Source organism: Taeniopygia guttata, chromosome 2 (genome assembly GCF_048771995.1).
Source record: "Taeniopygia guttata chromosome 2, bTaeGut7.mat, whole genome shotgun sequence".
Lineage (NCBI taxonomy): Eukaryota > Metazoa > Chordata > Aves > Passeriformes > Estrildidae > Taeniopygia > Taeniopygia guttata.
This window is the reverse complement of record NC_133026.1, coordinates 143,653,522-143,675,868: the sequence shown is the minus strand read 5'-3', so window position 1 is coordinate 143,675,868 and position 22,347 is coordinate 143,653,522. Positions and strand designations below refer to the sequence as shown.

General features: G+C 41.1%; 1 protein-coding gene and 1 non-coding gene across 13 annotated transcripts in view; one reads left to right on the top strand and one right to left on the bottom strand.

Annotated features, from left to right (window-relative positions):
* PHF20L1 (PHD finger protein 20 like 1) overlaps positions 1 to 15,175 on the bottom strand; it is a 56,704-nt gene extending 41,529 nt beyond the window's left edge. For 4 of the 12 annotated variants that reach the window (XM_030266724.4, XM_072925022.1, XM_041714077.2 and 1 more), the window contains exons 1-6: positions 15,027 to 15,175; positions 13,913 to 14,016; positions 6,534 to 6,705; positions 6,314 to 6,398; positions 5,456 to 5,544; positions 2,885 to 2,947 (exon numbers count right to left, since the gene is read on the bottom strand). In XM_030266724.4, the coding sequence (XP_030122584.4) occupies positions 2,885 to 2,947; positions 5,456 to 5,544; positions 6,314 to 6,398; positions 6,534 to 6,705; positions 13,913 to 13,995 (492 nt within the window). In that variant the 5' untranslated portion in view covers positions 13,996 to 14,016; positions 15,027 to 15,175. Of the gene's footprint in view, positions 1 to 2,884; positions 2,948 to 5,455; positions 5,545 to 6,313; positions 6,399 to 6,533; positions 6,706 to 13,912; positions 14,017 to 14,428; positions 14,901 to 15,026 lie in introns of those variants that run through there. The other 8 variants (XM_030266728.4, XM_072925023.1, XM_030266726.4 and 5 more) reach the window with 5 other exon arrangements.
* Positions 15,176 to 15,267: 92 nt separating this feature from the next.
* LOC121469275 (uncharacterized) lies at positions 15,268 to 21,829 on the top strand. The gene is made up of 2 exons (XR_012054287.1): positions 15,268 to 16,623; positions 18,680 to 21,829. It is a non-coding gene; the product is annotated as an uncharacterized protein (transcript).
* The last annotated feature ends 518 nt before the right edge of the window (positions 21,830 to 22,347 follow it).

The window sequence follows — 22,347 nt, the reverse complement described above, 5'->3', positions numbered from 1 at the left end:
CAAGCAAATGGAGAGAACTTCCTAGGCTGAACCAAGCTGTTGCCACTAGTTTAGAGCAATGAGACTACAGCCATATGTCTCCTGAATGTCAGGGATCAATCTGACTTCAAACATTGTCACTTGATCCTTTTGACTAAAGTATTTTTTTGAATTTTCTGTAACACTGAGGTAAAGAATTCTCCCATGGAGAAGTTATGTGCAATACAGAAGGCAGTAGAAATATCAACCGGTCAGAATGAAGCATTTGACTGCTCTGAATTACAAGTACTACCACACAAAAAAAAAAAAAGAAAAATACTTTTTGTCTAGTTACCCATGAGCGCTTCACAAATAGAACTCTTTTTTTCCCCAACTGCATACAGACTACTTTATTCTGGAATATCTCCTTGTTGTTATGTTATCACATGAGATACCTAAAGTAGCTTGATTTTACAAATCTTGTTCCAATGCAACCTTTTCCCCACTTATTACATATTATAAGCCTTTCAAGTTTCTGTTCTGTTGAGGGTTTCTTTGCCTTCTTTGACATATGAGGAAAACATAACACAAATACAGCATATTAGTGTAATACATACTTCTCCTTGCATTATGCTTTTCCTTTTCCATAGTTAGTACTTCTGAATCACTGCTTTACAAGGGTTATGCTTCTTTGCACCAACTTATGTACTTATAAACAACAATAGTTTTGATTCCTCTAAGATAAAGTGTTCCATGTCCACACTGTCAGTGTAAGATGCAGACATTCACACTAGCCAGCACCAAAGTTTGGAAGCACTTTGGCAATGTCCTCACATCAGGCAGCTACTGAGGCCAGTTGGTGACATGCCAGCACAAACGAGTGTGTCTACCTGCCAGCTGCATAGTCAGTCAAAGGCACACATACCTCTCTTTTGGCCAGCCACCTATTAGCTCCAGTCCATCCAGAGCCTTGCCCATCCAGCAGGACAAAAAAAGGATTGAGCTATTTGTGGTGCTGAGCAATTAGGAGACCTGAGAGTAGAAGTCTTACACTGTACCCTGGCTAAGGGGGAAGAGGATCAGTAACATGGCTGGAGACTAGATCTTATGATAAAAGTGGGAAGAGGAAGTAGTGCAGCCTGCATCAAAACAGCTTCTAAAGAGCATCCTAATTTTCAGTCAAGCTAAGCACCCTGATTCAGAAGATATCAAGCTTCAAAAGACAATGCTGAACCAAGTATCCCGGTCTAAGCGCAGCTGGTGCATCATGGAGAGGAGTTTTGTGATTTTCTTTGTATTTTATTTCACTGTTTGGATACTGTTCTTACAACATGGAGCTTACAGCAGCAGGACATATAACGATGAAGCAAACAAGGTTGAACACTCAGAAACCAGAGAAGAGACACATTCATTATGGTGACAGTTATACTTTTTTCCTAGATTAACATGTAAATTTAAACTCAGTGAAGAGAACCTGAAGCAGTTGGAATGGTCAAGATTATAACAAGAGATTCCTTCCAACTTAAAACAACTTTGTGACTCTGAATTGTTCAGAAACTCTGTGGGTCCATTTTTGTTTTGGCTCTGGAGTAAGCATACAGGCACTAAAGTGACACAGTTAATGCCTGCTTTTTAACCATGAATTACTACTGAGTGATTGCTCAGCAGCATAGCTCTTGACATGTGAGAATTATTTACCATCTAAGATGGTAATGTGACTATATTTCTTTTTTAGACCCCAGGAATTCCTCCTTCAAAAGGATACATTTGTTGTTTTAAGAATTTTTACGAAGAAATTAACAAAACAATGGACTAATAGTGGGATCCTTAAGCACAATAAATTCTGAAATCTGCCTCAGGCTAATAGTATGATATCTATTCTATCAACCATAATAGCAGGACACTAATATCACAGAAATCACAGAAACTAGCCACGAATTTTAATAGTAGGAAAATTTCCCAGATCATACAAAGCCAAGGGCCCAAATATGAACACATTAGAAATTACAAGTAAAAGCAAAAGCCTTGTAAGAGAAGTTTTCCCTACTTTTTTTTTCATTTCCTGACACTGTCTCCCTATTGGAAGCAGTTGTATAATTCTGAACCAGCTACTCTGCATGATCCAGCCTGATTTCCCACTACCCTCAGTATCTCACCTCAGTGAGCTTCTCATTTACATATGTAGCTTTAAAAAAATATAAAATAAAATACATCAAAAAATGTGTATTTCCTTCTTTTTCTTTCTTACTAGAATTCAGCTTTCAAGTAAGCTGAGAAAACTGACAGGAGAATAGTAATGGCTCACAGCAGTTAGAAAACAAAGCATTACTTTATGACTACTGAGGAAAACTGTCATCATGCTAATTAGATTCACTAAATCAAAACACAGGAAATTGCACGATCAAGAAATACATCAGCAGAAATTACTTAACGGCCTTACACATCAAATCGCTAAAAAACTTGTATTTTAACATACCCCTTGTGTAACCATAATCCTGCAACAGTGGGAAGGCAAAACCAGAATAATTTCCAAAATCCAATCCTTGCGTCAGCAGCAGAATTCACACATACATCGCTCTCCCTTCACCTGCCTACAACCACCACCTTTTTGCTTCTCCACAGTTCTAAAGATTCAGCTGCTTTTTCCTCTTCTGTCACACCATAACTTCCAACTCCCACACATTCATACATACACATACATAAAACATCAATCTATTGACTGGCTGATTCCACATCAAGCCTGGATTCCTTACCCTCACCTTTCAATTCTACACAGTCTGCCCCACCTACATCTTGGCTCACATTGTCTCCTGTCACATCTTCTTTTTTCCTCTGGCCCATTCGCAAATCCACGCTTTTTCCTCAGCTTCCTCTTCCTGTGTGCCAAGTCCCCTCCCTCTCCTTCAAATCCCTCCTCAAAACTCACTTCTTTTGGTTCGATTTCCGTCACTAATCTCAGCTCCGGCGCTATCTGCTCCCTCTCGCGCGCCTGATTACATCGAAGATAAAACAAAAAACATGAAACAGAAAAAGTAAGTTATCCAAATACTTCATGTGTGCTCTCATAAGGGCAGTCTTAATATCCCTTTTTCCCCTCTCTGTACTACATTAGTCACAGATCTATGCGATTTTGATCAATTTGTGCTTGTCTGAACCACAGCTGAGCCTTAAGACTCATTGCACTGAGACACAAATATTTTTCGCTCTTTAAAAATTTTGCCTTTCCACCCTCATTACTGCATTTTATTAAAAAACACTTCTGCTACAACTGAGAAATAGTTCGAGTGCTATAGCACTTACAGTCTCTTCCTTCAAGTCACACTAAGCTCAAATCAAAGTATTAACTAATCTCTCTCTCTCTCCAAGTAATTTGAATTCTGCATGCTTAGCACACACCTTCCACAAAGATCTTAAAATTTGTTAGATTTATTGATGTACTAGAACTTGAAGTATCTTAAGCTTACACTTATCTCTGGAAATGTATTTTTTAGTTTGGATACACATAAAATACAAGTTACAAGTTTAAATGAAGCATGAAGTGCTGCATCTGACAACTCTACTTAATTTTTTTCAAATCAGTTTACAGTCTTGGTATTTTTGCAACCTATACATAGATTTTAGTAAATATTTTCTCACAAAACAAATAATGGAAAAGAACAAAAAACATCCACGGGAGTTTGAGGCTTAAATAAAGCTCAGTCTCAGATGACTAATTTTCAAAGAAATCTTAGTTCATGTTTTCATTCTGAAATAACACAAAAACACTTACAAAAACAAACATTTTTCCATTGCATTATATGCAAAAGAAGTTGCAAGAAAAACTATATCTTTGCCTTTGAAAGCTAGAAACTTTCATGCTTATTTCTTGTTTTTCAGGATTAAATGCTACAACTAGTATCAATCACCATTACAGAAAGTAGAGTTTGAGGTGCTCTTGTATCCACACAACTTAAAAATTCAAAATCCATCTCACAAAGTGTATATTTGTGCCCCCAATTCCTTCTCAAGAGTTCATTGAAGCAGCCTACATTCAATGCCCGAGATGCATAAGTGGCAGCATAACTCTCAACTACTGGGAAAAATTAGAAATAACAGATGAGCTGGACTGCCACCAAGTCTGGACAGCATAATGGCTGTGAAGTAATGGATTTATTGGGTTTTTTTAAAGCTGAAATTGCCTGTGGCCTAAAGAGTAGTAACTCAAGATTAGACACAACATTGCTCCCTAGAAACAGCACAGGACGGAATCAGGGAGCTCTTTCCACTGTCACAAAAGGCTTATTTCTTTTTGGTCACAAACACATCACCCAAGTTTTGCTTTTTGTAAGTAAAAAGAAACACTCAAGCTTCCTAACTTACTGTCATACTGATGGTATTCCTTGAAATATTACACACTGGTTCAACAGAGTTACTGCAAGACTGCAGCAAGAAGCCAGGGTTAGTGTGACTATAGATTTCAGTTTAATCTCCTTCAGGAAACATCTTTTAAATAATGCAGTGGTGTCTGCACCAAGTTCCAGTGTCCCTTGCATAGTGGATCAACCCTACCAATACAGCTACCTTTACCCTGGAGGCCAGGATGTGGAGATGCTTTCAAGCCATTTCAATTATCCATCTGCCCTGGTCAAAATACGGCTGGTTACAATGACAATTATGAAATATTTGATGTCTGCAAAGTTAAGAGTATTCTGAAGAAAACTAAGAGCAAATAAAGGCTAGTTTTCATGGATTTTGTCTCAAATAGTTTCAGTGGAGTAATTTCTCATTAAATATGAAAACACAGCTACCATGCAAGATAAATGCAATGGCATATGCACTGAAAGCATGTAAGAGTTTTCAATGATGTTTCCCTTTCACATATAAAGATAGGCCTAGTGACCAAATCATGTCCTCTACTTCATAATCTCCCTCAACATCTATTCAGCATCTCTTCTTTATCAGCAACTGGATGTTAGAAGGGACAAGAAATACTTATCTGTCTGATTGCCCAAAAGTTCTCATACAGGGGGCAAAAACCCCAAAGTCATGTTTGCAAGAATATGTGGGCAAAAAGCTCTCATAGTAGCAAACAAAAGACATGGGCAGAAAGTGGGAAATAAATAAAATTAAAAAAAAAAAAATCAGCAGCACAGACTGCTGACAAGCTAAAGCTTTTTTCCTGAAAAGATACCAGAGAGAAAAGTCATTGGATGCCCCTGGTTTTGTAAACTCTGGAAGCAAGGCTTTGTGAGCTATTAGTTGGCAATGGAGTGTCCAGCAGCCAGACATTTCAGCGAGGCAAGGCCACCTGAGCAGCACACTCTGAGGCATCATCCATAAACGGGTGAAGCAAGGCAGTGCAAGGCCTAGAATAAAGACTAATCTAAATCTAGTTGTGCTACTGACACTTCTATGGTCTCATGATATTAAAAAAAAAAAAAAAAACAAACAAATGAAACAATGAAAACCCAAATAACTACACAAAACCTAACAAAGCAATTACTTTAAGTATTCTTACCTGCCCTTTTGCATCCTCTGGCATAGATTTGATATGCATCCTTTTAAGACATCGAATAACACCATCATAGAATTGCACTGTGAATGTTCCTAGAAATGATTGATGGAATCACTATGAGTAGTCAATAAACAAACACACTTTGTTCCTATGAAAGCTTTATGTTTTGCAAGTTACTTTGCATGACAAGAGTAACCAAGTGTTACCACTAGTCAGGAGCAAGATGGGTATAAAAAGCCAAATTATGGCCTCAATGAAACCCTGCTTTAACACTGTTACTCTTTGTCCAGCTGGGTAATTTCAACTATGTTTAAACTACTGAGTCACTTCTGCTCATAATTCATTGAAATAGTTATGTAATATTGAAGATGCCACATTAGGGAAACAGTTCAACTTGCATCCAAGTCCTCATTTGCTTTAAACTACCGTAAAAAAGTCAATTTCTTATGCTCATTAGAAATATCACCATTGTGAAGTACTTAATCTGTGTTCCTTGATTTTCCCATTTTAATTGTTTTTCTTCAATAAAGAGAAGTAAAACGCTTGTGAAAATTTAAATAGAACATTAACTGAAATCAGCAATAGTACAAAATACTCCTAAGACTCTGCACAGGAGCTTCTGATCACTGAAACAGTTAAAAACATTTAAAAAAGCATTTTGTCTTCTAGGAGGAATTTCAGTTTTCAAATTTGATACAGATAAAACACAAACATTCTACTAAATTAAATATATAAAAACATTTTCATTTAATATGGGGGCAGAGAGAAAAACTTTATAGCCATATCACTTTTTTAAGCAGACAAAATCTATAGCATAGCATTTTCAAGCAGACCTTACCAATGAACCATTGCAATACATACCCTCCTTATTAATTGCTTCAATCTTTGCAGGGTAATATCGACAGTCTGTCCAACGAGCTAGGACTTCTTCTCCAGGTTTAAAATCCTATTTGAAACAAATTTAGTAATTAATATTTAACTTTTTTCCTAAAAATTAGTATTATGTTCTAGAGAGTTTTAATGACTGAAAACAAGTAGAGCAGTTTACAAAAGTCTAAGATAAAATAAATATACCACTTACAACAAATTCTTCATCATCCTTCAGCCCCTCTTTCCTTAATGCTGGTCGCTCCAAAGGTCGCAACCTGTTGCTGTCCCAGTAAATCCACTCATCGTAGCGATGGCTCCAGCGTTCAAAATGCACCAACATCTTCCCCTCTTCATAATCTATCTTCTCAATTCGAGATGGATACCTGGAGTGTTAAACACAAACTGCTAAGTCTCAAAGGTTTCCTTCTTGGTTTAGATATAATAGAGACTACATGACCTTCCAGAAAGTGGTATTAACACTTCATACTGAAAACTCTCTATGTCTGAAAAAGGCTAAGTAAGTGAAATGATTTGGTAACATTTAGTTCAAGACTCTATAAACAACACTGAAAATTGGAATCAGGCAGAATTCAGCTCCTTCTGCCCTTCAGAGAAGTAGTGAAAGAGACTCAGAAGTGCATGGAATCTCCTAAAAAAAAAGAAAGCTAATTACATCACTGATTTTTTTTTTTTTTTACCAGCATTTATATTAGGGCTGCTCTAAAGTTAACAATGTGTACGCAAAAGAAAGACCACAGCAAAAGGACAGCTGCCTTTAACTGTCACAACCTGTTTTTCAAACCAAGTACTACTGTGAACCAATAGTAAAAGAGCAGAGCGTGAGCAACCAATTTCCAATCCTACTGCAAATTCTTTTGCTAGAAAGGCAACTGATATATATAGGGAACCTGTCAACACCATCAATTTTGAATATAATCTCTCCAAAATACTGATTGTGCTCTTAAAGGAGTCTCTAACACTATGTTCTGACTAAAATGTAAGTTATCAGGAAGTACAGGCTTCTAACTGGACCTGCACATTGAAACAAAGAGATGTCAATCTCAATTTGCTCCTTCTTTTCTCCTATCCTACTTCATCAACTGCAGTGATGTATACAACTTCCCAAGATTTAAGTATCTCAGTAGCTACTGATTAAGAAAATCTCTCTGATTTTCTAGGTTACTACTGCAGCCACATTTCACCCTCACATCAGAATTCAGACACAGTCCAAGCTCTTGTATTTCTCTCACCCATATATTTCAGAAACACTAAATATTTAATATCCATTCCTTAAGTCCCCATCTTTTTCTCACTGAACTTCCAAAGAAATCCACAAAGTTTTAGTCTAAAATTGAAGCCTCTTATTTGCCACTGCCCTAATAAAATCTTTTTCAAGTCTTTCAAAGAGACAAGATCAGCCTCTCTCTTCCCCCTCTAAAGTAGACTGACAACAATCTAACAAGAAAGGTGGAGCTGATGATCTACTGCATTAAAACAGAATGTAAAACTCATGGGTCAAACTTGTATCCCAGCAGCAACATTCTAGTTTAACTTTGAACAAAGCTTCAAGAAAATAAGTCAGCCATGAGATGGTTTACCTGTCTCTCATTACAGTTTAATTCCATATGCTGCTACACTTACAAATTTTATTATAAAAAAATTAATTATAAAATGTCTAGTTTTTTTTTCATACTCCAGAGTGTTCCAGTCACAGACTTAGAACTTGACACTAAAATATCAGACGAAGCAGGAAGAGGAGAAAAGCAGAGGAAAAAGTCAAGTTACTGTTAAAACACCAAGTGTGTGAGAAACAATGTAACCTAACGGAGTTCCAAGTAGACGGATGACAGAAGATACTTAACAGAGGGAAAGAAGGAAAAACACAAAAAAACCAACAGGATAGAAATTTCATTTTGCAGCAATCAGAAATGGAAGCAAAGAACGGTGAAGCCCTTTCCCGGTACAGTTTGAAGTTTTAGGTTTATTGCATGCCAGCCACCAGTGATCCAAAACTATGGCTGTTTTACAAAATTCAGGTCCAACCAGCTGAAAGAGAATTCTCCTTTTCCTAAACATCTCCAATGCAAACACTCTGCTCCCACTATGGCACATCCCTATAGCAGCTCCCTTGTTATGGCCAGGAGCTTCCTCTGGTCAGCAGCAGTCAAGACACCATTCCAAGCACTCTGTGAGAAGACAACAGAAGGGATAAACTGGGAAAATACAACACTGACATGGAAAAAGCAAACCACGTAAGAGGGGAAAATAAAATGCAGAGCAGATTTTAGAGACAAATATTTTAAAATTAAGAAAATTATAAAGAAAATTCAGCAAGCCAAGAATCGAGACATTAATATATATACAAAATCAAGAGAAAAAGTTAGCATCAGTTAATAAAAGAAGATGAGCAAAATATTAATTGCCATTAGAAATCATTTTAGATGAGACATGAAGCTCAAGGTATTTGTAGGTTAATTTCTCTTTGCTAAATACAATTTCTGCTATCAATGTCTTTCTAGAAGTCCATTATATGTCCACAGAGATGGAACCACCCAAGCCATATGCAATTAGTTATTAGGTAACCCAAACACAACTCCCTATTTAGCAACAAACTATTATCCTCAATTTCCACTAAATTTAGCCACACATTGTGCCACAAATATGTACAAACACTAATATTTCACAATACTGATCCCACAGTGGAAAAGACCAGAACATATGTATTGCAGAACTTATTATTGTAATTTATCCCCTGCACAAAAATATCTTTCTGGTGATTTTGTACTTTTACTGAAAATAATCAATTAAAGAATGAATTAAAAAGATTAATATGAAGATGATTACATTTCATACACTTCAGAACTTCTGTGTGGAAGTTCTTTCCATCACAAAGTTACAATTAGGCATTTGAAGACATGCTGCAAAGGGAGACACAAATATCACTCTTTACAGTACCAAAGAATAATAATATCAAGGCCAAATCAACTTTCAAGTCAGGGTAATTTCCCCAGAAAGTAAGCCACACTAATTCATCACAACGAAGTTGATATACAACTGGATTTGACAACACTTCATCAGCACAAACCAGAAAAACACACTATAAAATTTGAGGGAAAAGTCTTCACTTTTCAAAAAGACAAAAAAAGAAAAAAAAAAAAAAGAAAATACTCAGACCAGCACACTGAAACTCAATAATCAAGGAGTTTCTTTTATGGGAAGAAACAATATTCTGCAAATTTTGGGTGAGCTTTTTTAAAAAGGTGATGGAAAGATCATGTAGTAATCACAAATGAAGCCTCATCCAAATTTCAAGGGGGTTTGCTCTTGCTTTTCAAAGAGAGAACAAGAGAACTGCTCTTAGCTGGATTTATTTGCCCAGTTTACACACTGCACACCCTCCATTCTCAGGTTCCAATCTTGGCAATTCCAACCCATTAGAATTGCACAATATTTTTGGAAAGCCTCAGAATTTGATATGGCTTAAAAACCTATACTATGAAGCCTTGGTCACGCAGCAACAGTGTTCTAACATTTATACAATAAAAAATAATGAAAACTTCCCATTTCACTTCTTAACAGTGTAGAAAAAAAAAAAAACCACATATTTTTTCCAATGCACTCAACACACATTAACAACCACACAGACAGCACTTTTTTTTTTACATTATCCTTTTAACCCTTCAAAAGTGACCAAAAAGTGGTGAACTGCCTTGTGAAATGGGATCATAGGCATTTCAAACTGTAAAAAAGATACAAAAACATTAGTAAATTTGCCCAAGTTTGTATCTACAAAGTCTAAAAACACACTCATACTTCTTGCCTTTGTGACACTGGTTTAAAAAGTGCTTCCTTCTATCTCATAGAGGATATAAAACCAAATAACCTCCGTACTGACTTCTCACAAATAGTGTTCTAGTGTCTGCAAAATCTGCAAACATCTATTTCTAGGTCCCCACATTCATTATACATATATTGTATTAAACATAAAGCAGACTTCACTTCATTTTCAAACACCTGCCAGGTAACCCACTCAACTGAATTCCATAGCAAGGACTGTACCAAATAAGATTTCTCAAAGTCTTTCAGGGAAAAGCCTTCCTCCATACGTGGTGGGGGGGTGTGGAAATCCATCCAGATAATCAAATATACCAAGAGGTAGTACTGTTGCTCCAACAACTAACCTATTTTAGAGGGGCTGTTTCCATTCCAGAAACCAGGGCCATCCATCTGTACTTCATTACCTAACTTAAGAGTTTAGATCGAGCAAATTAATAAAGACTATGGTCTCAGAAAAACAACAGGGTATTTTTTCAAATCAGTATCTGCTGCTTACAGGACAACCAGCAGAGAGCTACAGCCAAAAAAAAAACACACAAAAATATTAAAAAATGAAGATACATCCTTAAATACATCAACTTTGCAGGGACAGTGTCCTACTTGTGGGAGCTGACAGCTCAAGAACTGTCTTACACACAGACATGCACCTGCAGGTAAGTGCAGCTCTACCGCTTTTTCTTTTGCTCTGTCAGCAAAGAGAGGCAGAAGAGGGTGTATGCACATGTATCAGTTTATGTACGAGATCACAGGGGAATTCAAACTGAAAGCAACCTCAGAAAGCCTCTAGTCCAACCTCTCACTCAAAGCAGGGTCAGCTATGGCAACAGGCCAGGTTTTCCAATGTTTTATCCATCCCAGTCTTGAAAAACTCCCATTCTGGAGACTCCACAAACTCTTCAGGCAACCTGATCCACTGCTTGACTGTCCCAAGAAGAAAAAGATTCTCCTTGAACCTAGTCTGAATATCTCATTTCAGTTTGTGCCTGTTCTTTCGTCCACTAACTACCTGTAGGGTTTGGCTAAGTTTTGTTGATAACAGCACTGTAGGTATCAGAAGGCTGATAATGGGATTTCTGAAGCCTTCTCCAAGCTAAAGAAGTAATTTCCTCACTCTCTCTTTATAGGTCATACACTCCTTCAGACACTGATCATTTCACATATTTAATAATTTTCTATTTTATAATTTTCAATCCCATCGCTTAATAATTTTCTATTTTATAATTTTCAATCCCATCTCGTTTATTATCTGCTGCAGATGATCAGTGTTGATTAGAGCTGCAGTTCATAGTTTGCTTCAGCAAATTTAAGTGGAACAAGTGGTACAAGTTCTTTATGCAAGATGATCCCCTGCAACAGCATAACTGCTGTACTTGATAAAGCAGCAATTGCAGTTGCCTCCATAATAAAGCAAAACTAAACATGCTCACTGACAGCCTGTCTTGTCTTTGCTGACCAGCTTGACCAGGCTTTCTTCTACTCTGCCACAGTACACGACAAATGACACCAGTGATCCAAACACCACCTGCAAAAACTTCATTTAAAACTACAGGGCTTTAAAGCAATAAGTAGTCAAGGTACATCAATGATGCCTCAAAACTTTACAGAACATAAAAGAAACACCAGATGTCAGGAGTTCAATTACAGCAACTACTACACAGTTGAAAATTAAAGACCTGCAAAAGTACCTCAAAAAACAAAAACATACTTCACTGTATTTTTTTCTTACATCCTCTAGAAGCCTTTCTTGATTAACAGTTTAACTAGTCATGATCATTAGATGACAGCAAGCTTACAGAAAATTTGAGAAAAAAAATAAAATTCTTTTAAAGGTTATTTTTCAGTAAGTGTTCTCAATTTGTCACTTGCAGAAAGACTGAGCTAAGCAATGCCAATGATCTTCAGTTTGGCTTTTGTTAAAAAATAATAAAGAGATTTCATGCAAGTTCAGCAAATTTATTTTCTTTGAAGTATGTATTTCTGCATGCAAATGAGCAGAATGCATACAGATTATATATAGAAAGAATTTTTAAAACATTCACCACCCCCTTATGCAACAGAAAGCCAACTAAAAAATCCCATAGACTATCATTGCAACCCTTGACACCCTAATAATAGCACAACAGTAGATTTTCTGTCACAATGTATTTGGGTTTATATTATTCGTTCATTTTGTATTACTAGTTCATTTGAAATACAGTCCTGTTTTCTGTTGCTGCAACTGCTAAATTTTGATATTAACTTTCTTCTGTATATGGCACCACAATAGTTTACATGTATTTAAACTTGATCTGGGTCTACCTGGTGGTACAGATAATAAATCAAATCCTGGAAAGTTCAGGATAAATTCTATTCTTCCTGAAAACATCCAGCAACTCAGCTGCAGAGCTTGTGACATGGCCATGGCTGACAATCCAAACCTACACAAGAACTCCAGCACTGACATGCAACCCTTCCCGGGAAAAAGCTAGGCAGGTCTGACACAAACTATACACTGAACAGTCAGTGATACTTTTTTAATACTATTATGCTACTTTTACATATTAATTTTTGTTACCTGATTACATAACCAACTATCTCTAGTCACAGAAGATGCTGTAAAAAATTTTATTGTTCTATTTTGGACGTTCTCCTTATCTTGCCACTCAGTTACAGAATCAGTATGCTGAAAACCCAGTCTACAGCAACAGGTAAGAACAAGAATAGTTCTATAAACCAAGTCTTTTAGAGTCCATTTATTAAGACAAACACTCTTCCTAGAATTAAAATCAAAGCTCTACAAATAAAAAGTTTGACCCAACTTTTTATACATAGCACATAACACTGGAGCAGACACATCAATAATACACAGACTTCTCTCTCACATCACTTGGAGTTAACAGGATCAGATATTTACAGGAACATGCTGAGCTCTCCAGGAATACAACAGAAAAATAGCTACGCACCTCTACACTTCCTAACCCTAATAAATCAGAGAGCAGCTAAGAAAAAACTTCTAAGTAGAAGCATCAACAACTTCTGTCACCTACTTTAAAACCAGGGATTTTTCAAACTCAAATAGCATCATCAACAAATTAGCCCACTTGCTTTAATAAAATTTTTACCAACAATTTTTTTTCATCAGAACACCTCCTTTCACAATACACATGCTGTGCAGCATAGTCCTTGTGTCCACAATACCAATTTTATAATCTTTCAATTCACAATACGCCTGGGTGGTTGCAGAGTCACAGTTTTAATCACTTCATTTCTCCAGCTGTTCAATAAAAACACAACTGGATCTGTCTATCCTATGAACTCCAATTCAGGATGTGGGTTTGTTTTTTTTTTTTCTTTTTTAGAATCAGTTTTGTGAACCTGTCAAGTGTGACAACTGAATACAAAACAACTCCCCTTGCGTGCCTTCAAATGAAGACAAAAGAAGTCTTTGATCATGAAGTTTGCCTCACTGACAAACCGATCACCTCGGCCATGACACTGAATTCCACATGACTCCAGAAGGGCTCTTTGCTTATTATACCTTCACAAGCCACTAAGAGCAAATAAACACAAACTTGTAGAAAAGTTTAGCTTGATTTCTGAAGCGAGAATATTTTCCTAAAAGCTAACACTTTTAACAGACTTAGGTGGAAATTCATAAAGTTCACGTGTGGAAATTGTCAATTAATGGGTGCACTGGCTTTTATAATCAGTTATCAAAGCACACAACACAAAATAATTATGCTCTCAGCAAATACTACACAATGCCTTCCGTACCATTTTTGCAAATAGTCCAGTGCCTCCAAACGAGCACCAATCTCAAATGTGATTCCAGGACGATTTGGAGGCTTTTTACTCATCTTGATATTCTTTTTCACCACCTTTGAAGGAAGGAAAAAATAGCATTAAAATACATTATGTTGTTTAAAATGTGTCATTGACAGCAAATATATTCCAGAGGGTGAAAAGATGCAAAATTTTGATCCTGAGTTTGTATTAACTGCTTAACCTACAGAAATACAGTCAGGGTCCAAAAAAAAAAAAAATAAAAGCATCCAAAATCATTCATACATACTTTTATTCAGATTTCTTTCCCTTCAAAACTATCTGTTATCAACCTCAAGTCAAAACATAATAAGAAAAAAACCATAGTGCTCATCTCTGAAACTGCCCTAGACTGATGATCCCTTTGAATTATTCCTTCACATTATTTATAAGCAAAATTTTAATTTACATATAGTTAACATGTGTGCTCTCTTCGGGTGAAGAAAACGCAAACCAAGAAAAACTTACCTTACCAAGAACAGATAAACATGGTCTAAAGGACAAGTAAGATGAAATTAGCACAAACAAAAAACAAACAAAACCCTATCTTGAGTATTTCTATGCACTCCGGACTCGCACTCACAGCACTGAGTTTCAGCCACAACTGGCTTCTAATTTTATTTTGTAGCTCAGTCAGTATCAAAAAAAACCTCTCTGTGCAAGAACTGTGGCGGTGCCCCCTGTACCAGCCCCGGCGCACTTGCCGAGCGGGAGTGCCGGGACGCGGGGTCGGAGCCTCCCAGCCCCGCACTGCGGGGGGAGCGGCACCCAGGGGCTCCCCTGCGGGCACCGGCAGCGCGGAGACGCCAAGGGCGCAGCGCAGCCGGGCCGGGAGCGGCGGGGCCGGGAGCGGCAGGGCCGGGAGCGGCAGGGCCGCAGCGCTCCGCGCTCCGGGGGAGGCCCCGCCGGACCCCCGGCCGCGGGCGGGGCCCGGCGCCAGTACAGCCGCGGGCGCCGCCCCGCCAGGCCCGGCCGGCTTGCGGGGAGCCCCGGCGCCCCGTGACCCACGCTCCCTTCGTGCTCCCTTCGCGTTCCCTCCGCATTTCCCCGGCGCCGCCGCCCTTACCGCCCGCTCGGCTCGCTCGGGGCCCGGCGCGGCTGCCGCGGGCGCTCCGGCACGGCCGCCCCTCACCGCCCCATCCTGCCCGCGCCCCGCGCGCGTCAGCGCCGCGCGACGGCCCCGCCCCCGGCACGTGACTGCGCGGGGCGGCGGCGAGCAGACAAAGAGCGCCGGGCCCGGCCGGGGACAGCGGCGCCGGGACACGGACAGGGGACACGGAGACAGCGACACCGCCTCGTCACCGACACACACCGGCACACACCGCCTCACCATCGGCACACACCGCCTCACCGCCTCAGCCCCGGCACACACCGCCTCAGCCCCGGCACACACCGCCTCGCCACCGACACACCGCCTCAGCCCCGGCACACACCGCCAGCCCCGCCGCACAAATAGCGGGGAGCGAAGGGAATTGTCCAGCGGGGGGAAAGGAAGGTGTTCAATTAATGCACCGGAGCGTTTCTCGTACTGGCAAAGGCTGAGGGAGTTGCGGCTCTTGAGCCCCACAAGAGGCGGCGGAGAGGGGACCTCGTCCGGGAGTATCTGCAGGGAGGTGTCCAGAGGATGGATCACGCTCTGCTCGGTGCTGCCAAGTACCAGGACAAGAGGGAAGGGGCAGAAGCTGATGCACAGGGAGTTTCAGCCGAATAGGAAGAACTTCTGTGTGCAGTGACCCTACTCTGAAATACTGCCTAAAGAGGTGTGGTGTCCCTCCCCTGATTCAAGTGGACACAATCCTGTGCAATGTGTGCTAGAATGGCCCTGCTTGAGCAAGGAGGTTGGACCGAATGACTCACTGCTGTCCCTTCCTACCTGACCAGTTCTGTGACTCTGGGATCTGTGAATCTGAGGCAGGGAGAAAAAAACTCAGGGCAGTCGCTGAGATGGTCCTGGAGGTGCCACAGGACAGCCCTGGCCAGGCAGCAGCCTCACAGTGGCCTGTCTTTGCCTCTTGTTTTTTACCCATGAAACCAGCTTCATCTGATTTTCTTGCTTTTAATCATCCCAGCCTCCCCTCCATGCTGCTGAGAGCTGGGTGGGTGCTTGGCAGCTGGTGAAACAGCCCACTGCTGTCCCTGTGACACCCAGTCTTGTGGTGACTGCTGTGCTGCTTATCACTGTGTTCTGCCCTGCCTGAAAGACCTGTGATAAAGGCAATGACCATGAGCCAAGTCTGGCGTTTAGCCCCTGCATTTCTGCCATCCCAGTGCTCAGGGAACAACCTCATGGAGTCTTTCCTTCTCTTCTTCTCCAGGACAGATGTTCCCAAGCTTGTAATGGCAAGATCAGCATCATCACATCCCCATGGATGTGATCAGTAAAACAAATGTCAAGTTTCCACCAATTAATAAAAAGGCATAATGTATTTCTGGAAACTGCACATTCTGGCTCACAGTCAGCTTGTGACTCCTTTCCATTAAGTGACCTTTAAGAGCTTTTTTCAGTGTATTGAGTTTGTGTGGCAAGACCTCGGTAGTGGGGAGTTTCTGTGAGACGCTGCCAAAGGCTTCCCCAATGTCCACCAGAGCCAAAGCCAACTGAGATCCACCAGTGGCCAGTGCTCAGGCCATCAGTGACAGTGTTTTACCTCTGATGGTGACTGGTGAGTGATCTCAGGAGTGATCCTTAGGAATTACCTCTCCTCTTGCCCTAGAAGTCTTTTGTTACATTTACTCTCCCCTGTCCATTTGGGAAGGGCAGTGACAGAGTAGCTTTGGTGGGCACCTGGTGTCCAGACAAGGTCACTAAAGAGCAGCAGGACAGACAGGACAGTTTGTATGGTAGCCCTGGGACCTGTCCAGAGAGTACCAGCTGTGAGAAACATGCTCTGTTCTCACCTGGAACCTCTGGCAGAAAACACCTGTAAAGACCCAAGGTTGCCCTCTGGGGTTCTGGAGGTGAGGGTGCCAAGGGTCTGAGATGTACCAGATGTTCACAGGAAGGGACACCTCTACACATAATGCAACTGAAGGTTCATGGAATAAGGAGGTGGGATTGATCACACAGTGGGCTCAGTTGAGGACTCCCAGTGCCCTGGGATGCTGAAAGAGGTCACCATTGAGCCAGGAGGCAGAGATTTCAGAGCATCATCTGAGGAGGTGGCTCAAGCCCAAAAGTATAATAAATAGCAGAAAGTGAAAGGCAATATGCTCAGTTTACCAATGTTTCCTGTTGTGTTGTGCAAAACCATCTGATGTGGAAAGCTACTGGGTGGAGCACAAGTCAAGGACCAAATTAATTCATTTGACTTGTATGGATGTTTGGGGGATGTCCCACAGACTAAGGGAACAACATCTGTGCATGTGTCACTGGACAAGGAGGGGGATAATGACTGATGGTGATGTTGATAACACACCAGGGTGGTGGATGCTGCTGAATAACATTTCCACAGTGTCAGGGCTCACTATTTTTTTTTTCCCACTATTTTTTTTTCCCCACTCATCTTCCCCAGTAAGTAGGCAAGGGGTGAGCAAGAGACTGGGAGGGACAGAACTAGCACAGTTGACCTAAACTGGCCAAAGGGATATTCCATACCATACAACATTGACCCCAGCAAGAAAATCTGGGACAGAAGAAGAAGACTGGTGGGACATTTTCTTCCAAGGTGACCATTGCTGGGAGATGGAGGGGTATAGGTCTGCTGGTGGGAAGTGCTGAGTGCTTGCCTTCGAATTGCTTGGAGGTTTTTTGGGTTAGGTTGTTTGGTTTAGGGGTTTTTGCTTTCCTTCATTTATTAAACTGCATTTATTATTAGATCATGCAGATCTGCAAACATTTCTGGGTGTGCTGGTTGACAGCGACTGAACACGAGCCAGCAGTATGCCAAGGAGAACAATGACATCCTGGCTTGTATCAGAAATAGTGTGGCCAGCAGGACTAGGGAATGAGATTGTCCCTCTGTACTTGGCACTGGTGAGGCTGTATCTTGAATCCTATGCTTAGTTTTGGGGGCCCCTCACTGCAAGAATACATTGAGCTGCTGGAATGTGTCCAGAGAGTGGCAGTGGAGCTGGGGAAGGGTCTGGAGCACAGACCCTTCTGATGTCTGAAGTCTGATGAACAGCAGCTGAGGGAGCTGGGGGTGTTCAGCCTGGAGAAAAGGAGGCTCAGGGAGGACCTCATCACTCTCTACAACTCCCCGAGAGGAGACTGTAGCCAGGTGGGGTTGGTCTTTGCCCCTAGGCAACAAGTGATAGGACTTGGAAAAGGCCTCAAGGTGTGCCAGGGGATGTTTAGATTGGCTATTAGGAAAACATTCTTTACAGAAAGAGTGGTCAGGCATTGGAACAGGCTGCACAGGGAAGTGGTGGAATCACCATTCCTCAAAGTGTTCAAAAACACGTGGATGTGGCAGTGGGGGTCATGGGTGAGTGGTGAACAGAATGGTGCTGGGTTAATGTTGGACCCAATTGTCTCAGAGTACTTTTTCAACCTCAATGATTCTATGATTCTCACTTTTGTTCTTCCCATTCTCTTCCCTATGCCACTGCCGGGGGAGTGAGCGAGTGGCTGTGTGGGCATTTGGCTGCTGTTCAAGGTCAATCCATCTGCTTCATTTAGTCCCCAGGAGGCTGCCTCCCACTTGAGGAGTCTTTATAGACAGACTGTTCAGTAGGATATTTTAGATTATTTGCTAAGATATTTTTTTTTCTCCCTAGATTTTCCCTTGTTACCATTTTCTGGAAGGTGGTGACAAACAGAAGAGACTGAAGGAAGAAGGAGGCTTGAAGAAAAACAAAGGAAACAAAATAAGAAAACAAAGAAAGAAGGGAAGGAAAGGGAAAGGAAATAAGTTTTCTTTCTTTTTTTTTTTTTTTAGTAAAATTGCCATTGCATTCATTTGAATCCTCCGGGTCATACTACTCTTGGCGTAGTTTTGATGCAATTTTTGATTTAAAGGATTTGGTACAGGATAGTGAAGGTGTTGTGTAAGGAATGAGCTCTCTTTGAGCGGCAATGAATATGCAGCATCAAGATAATTAGAAAAGTGGAGGTGCTTCTGTCCAAGGAGAGGGAATGGGGGAAGATAAGAGGCCATGAGGATGGAGCTGGGTACATGGGTACACTGAATCATGCTCTTGACCGTTGAAGGCTGAGTTATGCCATGGTGAGGGATGGGCTCAGAGCAGCGTGTGGCACCCTGAGCATCACCTCGCTGCTGAGGCTGTTGAGAGGGAGGCAAAGCTGGCAGGAGGTGGCAGAGGCACAGCAAGCCCTTTGTATTGATTAATATGGACTAAAAGCACATCTGTGCACACAAAAGAGCACAGGAGGACAAACCCATATAATCCCCAGCCCTGGCAGCTCCCAGGAGCAACCAGCCCATCAAAGGCCCATCTCCTCAAGCTCAGAGGAGCACAGGGACACAGGGCAGGTGGGAGCCAAATTAAATACTTAGAGGAAGGGACTCCTGATGCAGGGTTCCGTGTGTGACTCCTACCACACTTCAGAACAGCAGAAGTCCACTTGTGGTCCAGCAGCACATGGCACTATTGTCAAAACAATTACGAAAATAAGGAGCCCCAGGCACTGTCCCCATTTCTTTGCTGCCGTTTCATGTATACCCATCCCTGCCCTGCTGTAGCTCACAGGAACCCACAGCCCCTGTTGGCCCTGATTTGCCTATCCCAGTGCCTCCCTAGCTCTGGCCATGGCTGTTTCAGCTACACTATTCCACCATAAAGCCAGCAAGGAGCAATTTAGGTCAAGACATTTTTTATATTCTTTTAGCACAAAATCATATCTGATATTTAGTTTTGTCTCTGAGGAAAACAAGGCCTACATGGCTGCATTTCCTTTCTGCCTTCCATTTTCCCTTTCTTCACTTACTCCTAAGACTTGCATCTTACTTGAAGCTTGACACTGAAAGAGACACATCACATTATTCCAGCTTTTCTGTTAAAATGCTCAACTGGACAGGGGAGGGTGACTGAGTCAACCTCTCCACGATGGAAAGACTCAGTGGTTATTTTCCTTCAGACACCAGAGCATGACAAGACAGAGATGCAGGAAAAGAGATTTCACTATTTTTGCTCCTCCCACAATTTGGGGTTTAATCTTGTCACGAAGCATATCTTCAGCTTCGTCATGAATATACAGGCCATAAATTGGAAACCAAACGGATGGGAGATTTTATATTGCCAGTCAGTGACTCACTGAAACTCAGAGGGGGGGAGAGAGGATTTCATAATCAGCTGAGCATGAGCTCATGATATGCTGTTGATGCTGAAAAGACTAATGCAGTCTTTGCAAAGCACATGCACATGGAAACACAGAGTAGGAGTAGAGAGGTGACATTATCGCTGCACTTGGCACCACTACATTGTTATTAACATAACTGCCTGTTCAGAAAACCCATCCAAAAACTGAAAGGGTTCAGGAAAGGTCTGGGAGAATCATCAAAACACCTGGGAAAAGAAAGATATGGTGAGAAACCCAGACATCAGTTTGTTTATTTTGCCATTTGTTTTTTCTTGTGGGCAATTGGGTTAGGTCATAGAATAACTATTTTAAATGTCATACATTGCAATTGTGAGGTGACAGTCAATAGAATAAAATTAATTTTTTTTTACCTTTATTGTAGTAGAGAGGTATATTTAAAATTACTGCTGGTTCTTGTATTCAAATGGTGTCTGCACAGCCTCAGTCTGTCAAATGTGCAGCAACACCTCTGCCCAGCTCTGTCCACCTGCACAGGCAGCTGGGATGTGGCCTGGCTCTGTTCTATCATCATCTGTCCTCCTGCCATTTCCTTGGTCTATTTTGGCTCTGACATCAAGCTCTTATGGCCCTCTCTTCAGTTTCTCTGCCTTTCTTCTTCTTTCATCCCAGAAACTCCCTCCTCTCCAGAAATTCCTTCCTCCTTCGGTGAAGATTTCCATTATCTCACCGAACATTATCTTTACTTATAAAGCCCTAAATTTTCCAGATGCTGGGAAATGCCCTAAAGTGAATGAGTTTTGAACCATCTGGCCTTGTATGAAAAAAAGAAAGTCACTAACACCCATTGCCATGGACACCATACAAAATAGTAACCCCGTGGGTTTGGGACATTAACCCCATCTTCTAGTTTTGAAAGATACAGAAACTGGACATTTTTTTACTGAATTGCTCACTGGTTCTTTGCAGAGTGCCTTTAATTCTGTCAGTGGTTTCTCTCAGAGAACTGGCTGTTTGCCCACAGGTGCTGTTTCACTGCATTGCTGGAGAGGTGTCAGGAAGCTGTAGAGCAGAAGTAAGGTTTCCTACTGGCAGTATTTTAAGGGTGAAGTACAGTAAGGTGAGAATGCTAAGGAGTGAAACCTGGTAAATCCCGGTGGGTATTAAATTTGCATTTAGCAGGTCGTTCTGACATTAGTGAATGGGTCCCAAATCCACACAAAGAAAGAGAAGAAAGAGCAAACGTTGGCATTTGATGGGGTTAAAGGAAAGCCTTGAGGCAGAAGTTGCTGTTCACCAGAGTGGTACCTCCTGATGCTCTGCAAGGCTGGGAGGGAGCAGCTCCCTGTTTTGGATGCAGGCAGTTCTGCTGTGTCATGTTGCAGCCTCACTAAACCACTTTCTGTGTATAATTTGATATTTCTTAGGGGCACATGGAATATTCACCACACTATGAATATTGTTTTGCAATTAATGTTAGACCTCTTGAGATGTAATTGTGCTTTTGCCTCAGAAACAGTGCTGTGCAATGCGTCACTTACTTCTGCCTTTCATATTGCAGCCATATGTCTTGGAGGGTGTTTTGGTTTTAGAGGAGATTCTGTAGATTGGAATACATCAATAAATATGTTACTGAATTTTTCTATAAAGCATTGATGAGAGCAGTGCTGAACAAAAGCTGTAGTAATAATATCCTGCTCTATGCACTGATTTCCTAGATTATTTTCATCTGAGACTGAAATGCAGCATACACTTTCTGGTGGATCAACAAGAGCACTTGACTTACAAACATGTCCCGGTGGGAAGATTTTCATGGTCTGCATTTCTAAGAGCTGACCTAAGTGGACAGAATTTGCAACTTGTGCTGAAGGAAAACAGAATTCCAAAAATCACATGTCCAACCCGGTGGAGTCCAGGAGTGAGAATGAAAAATACACATCACTTCTGTCAGCAGGCAATACCAATCACTTCGTAAAACTAGTGTGATATTTTCTTCTGTAGTCCCATGTAAACTTGGGTGTCCTCAGGGATTGAAGGATGGTTGTTGGTTGTGAGATTAGCCCTTTGTGGCCAGCCCTGCCTGTAAAATGCCTGTAATGCATTTGTTCACAGGAGGACATGCTCATGGTAGGAGTCACTTGTTTCTTGGTACTTGGCCATTGGGTCT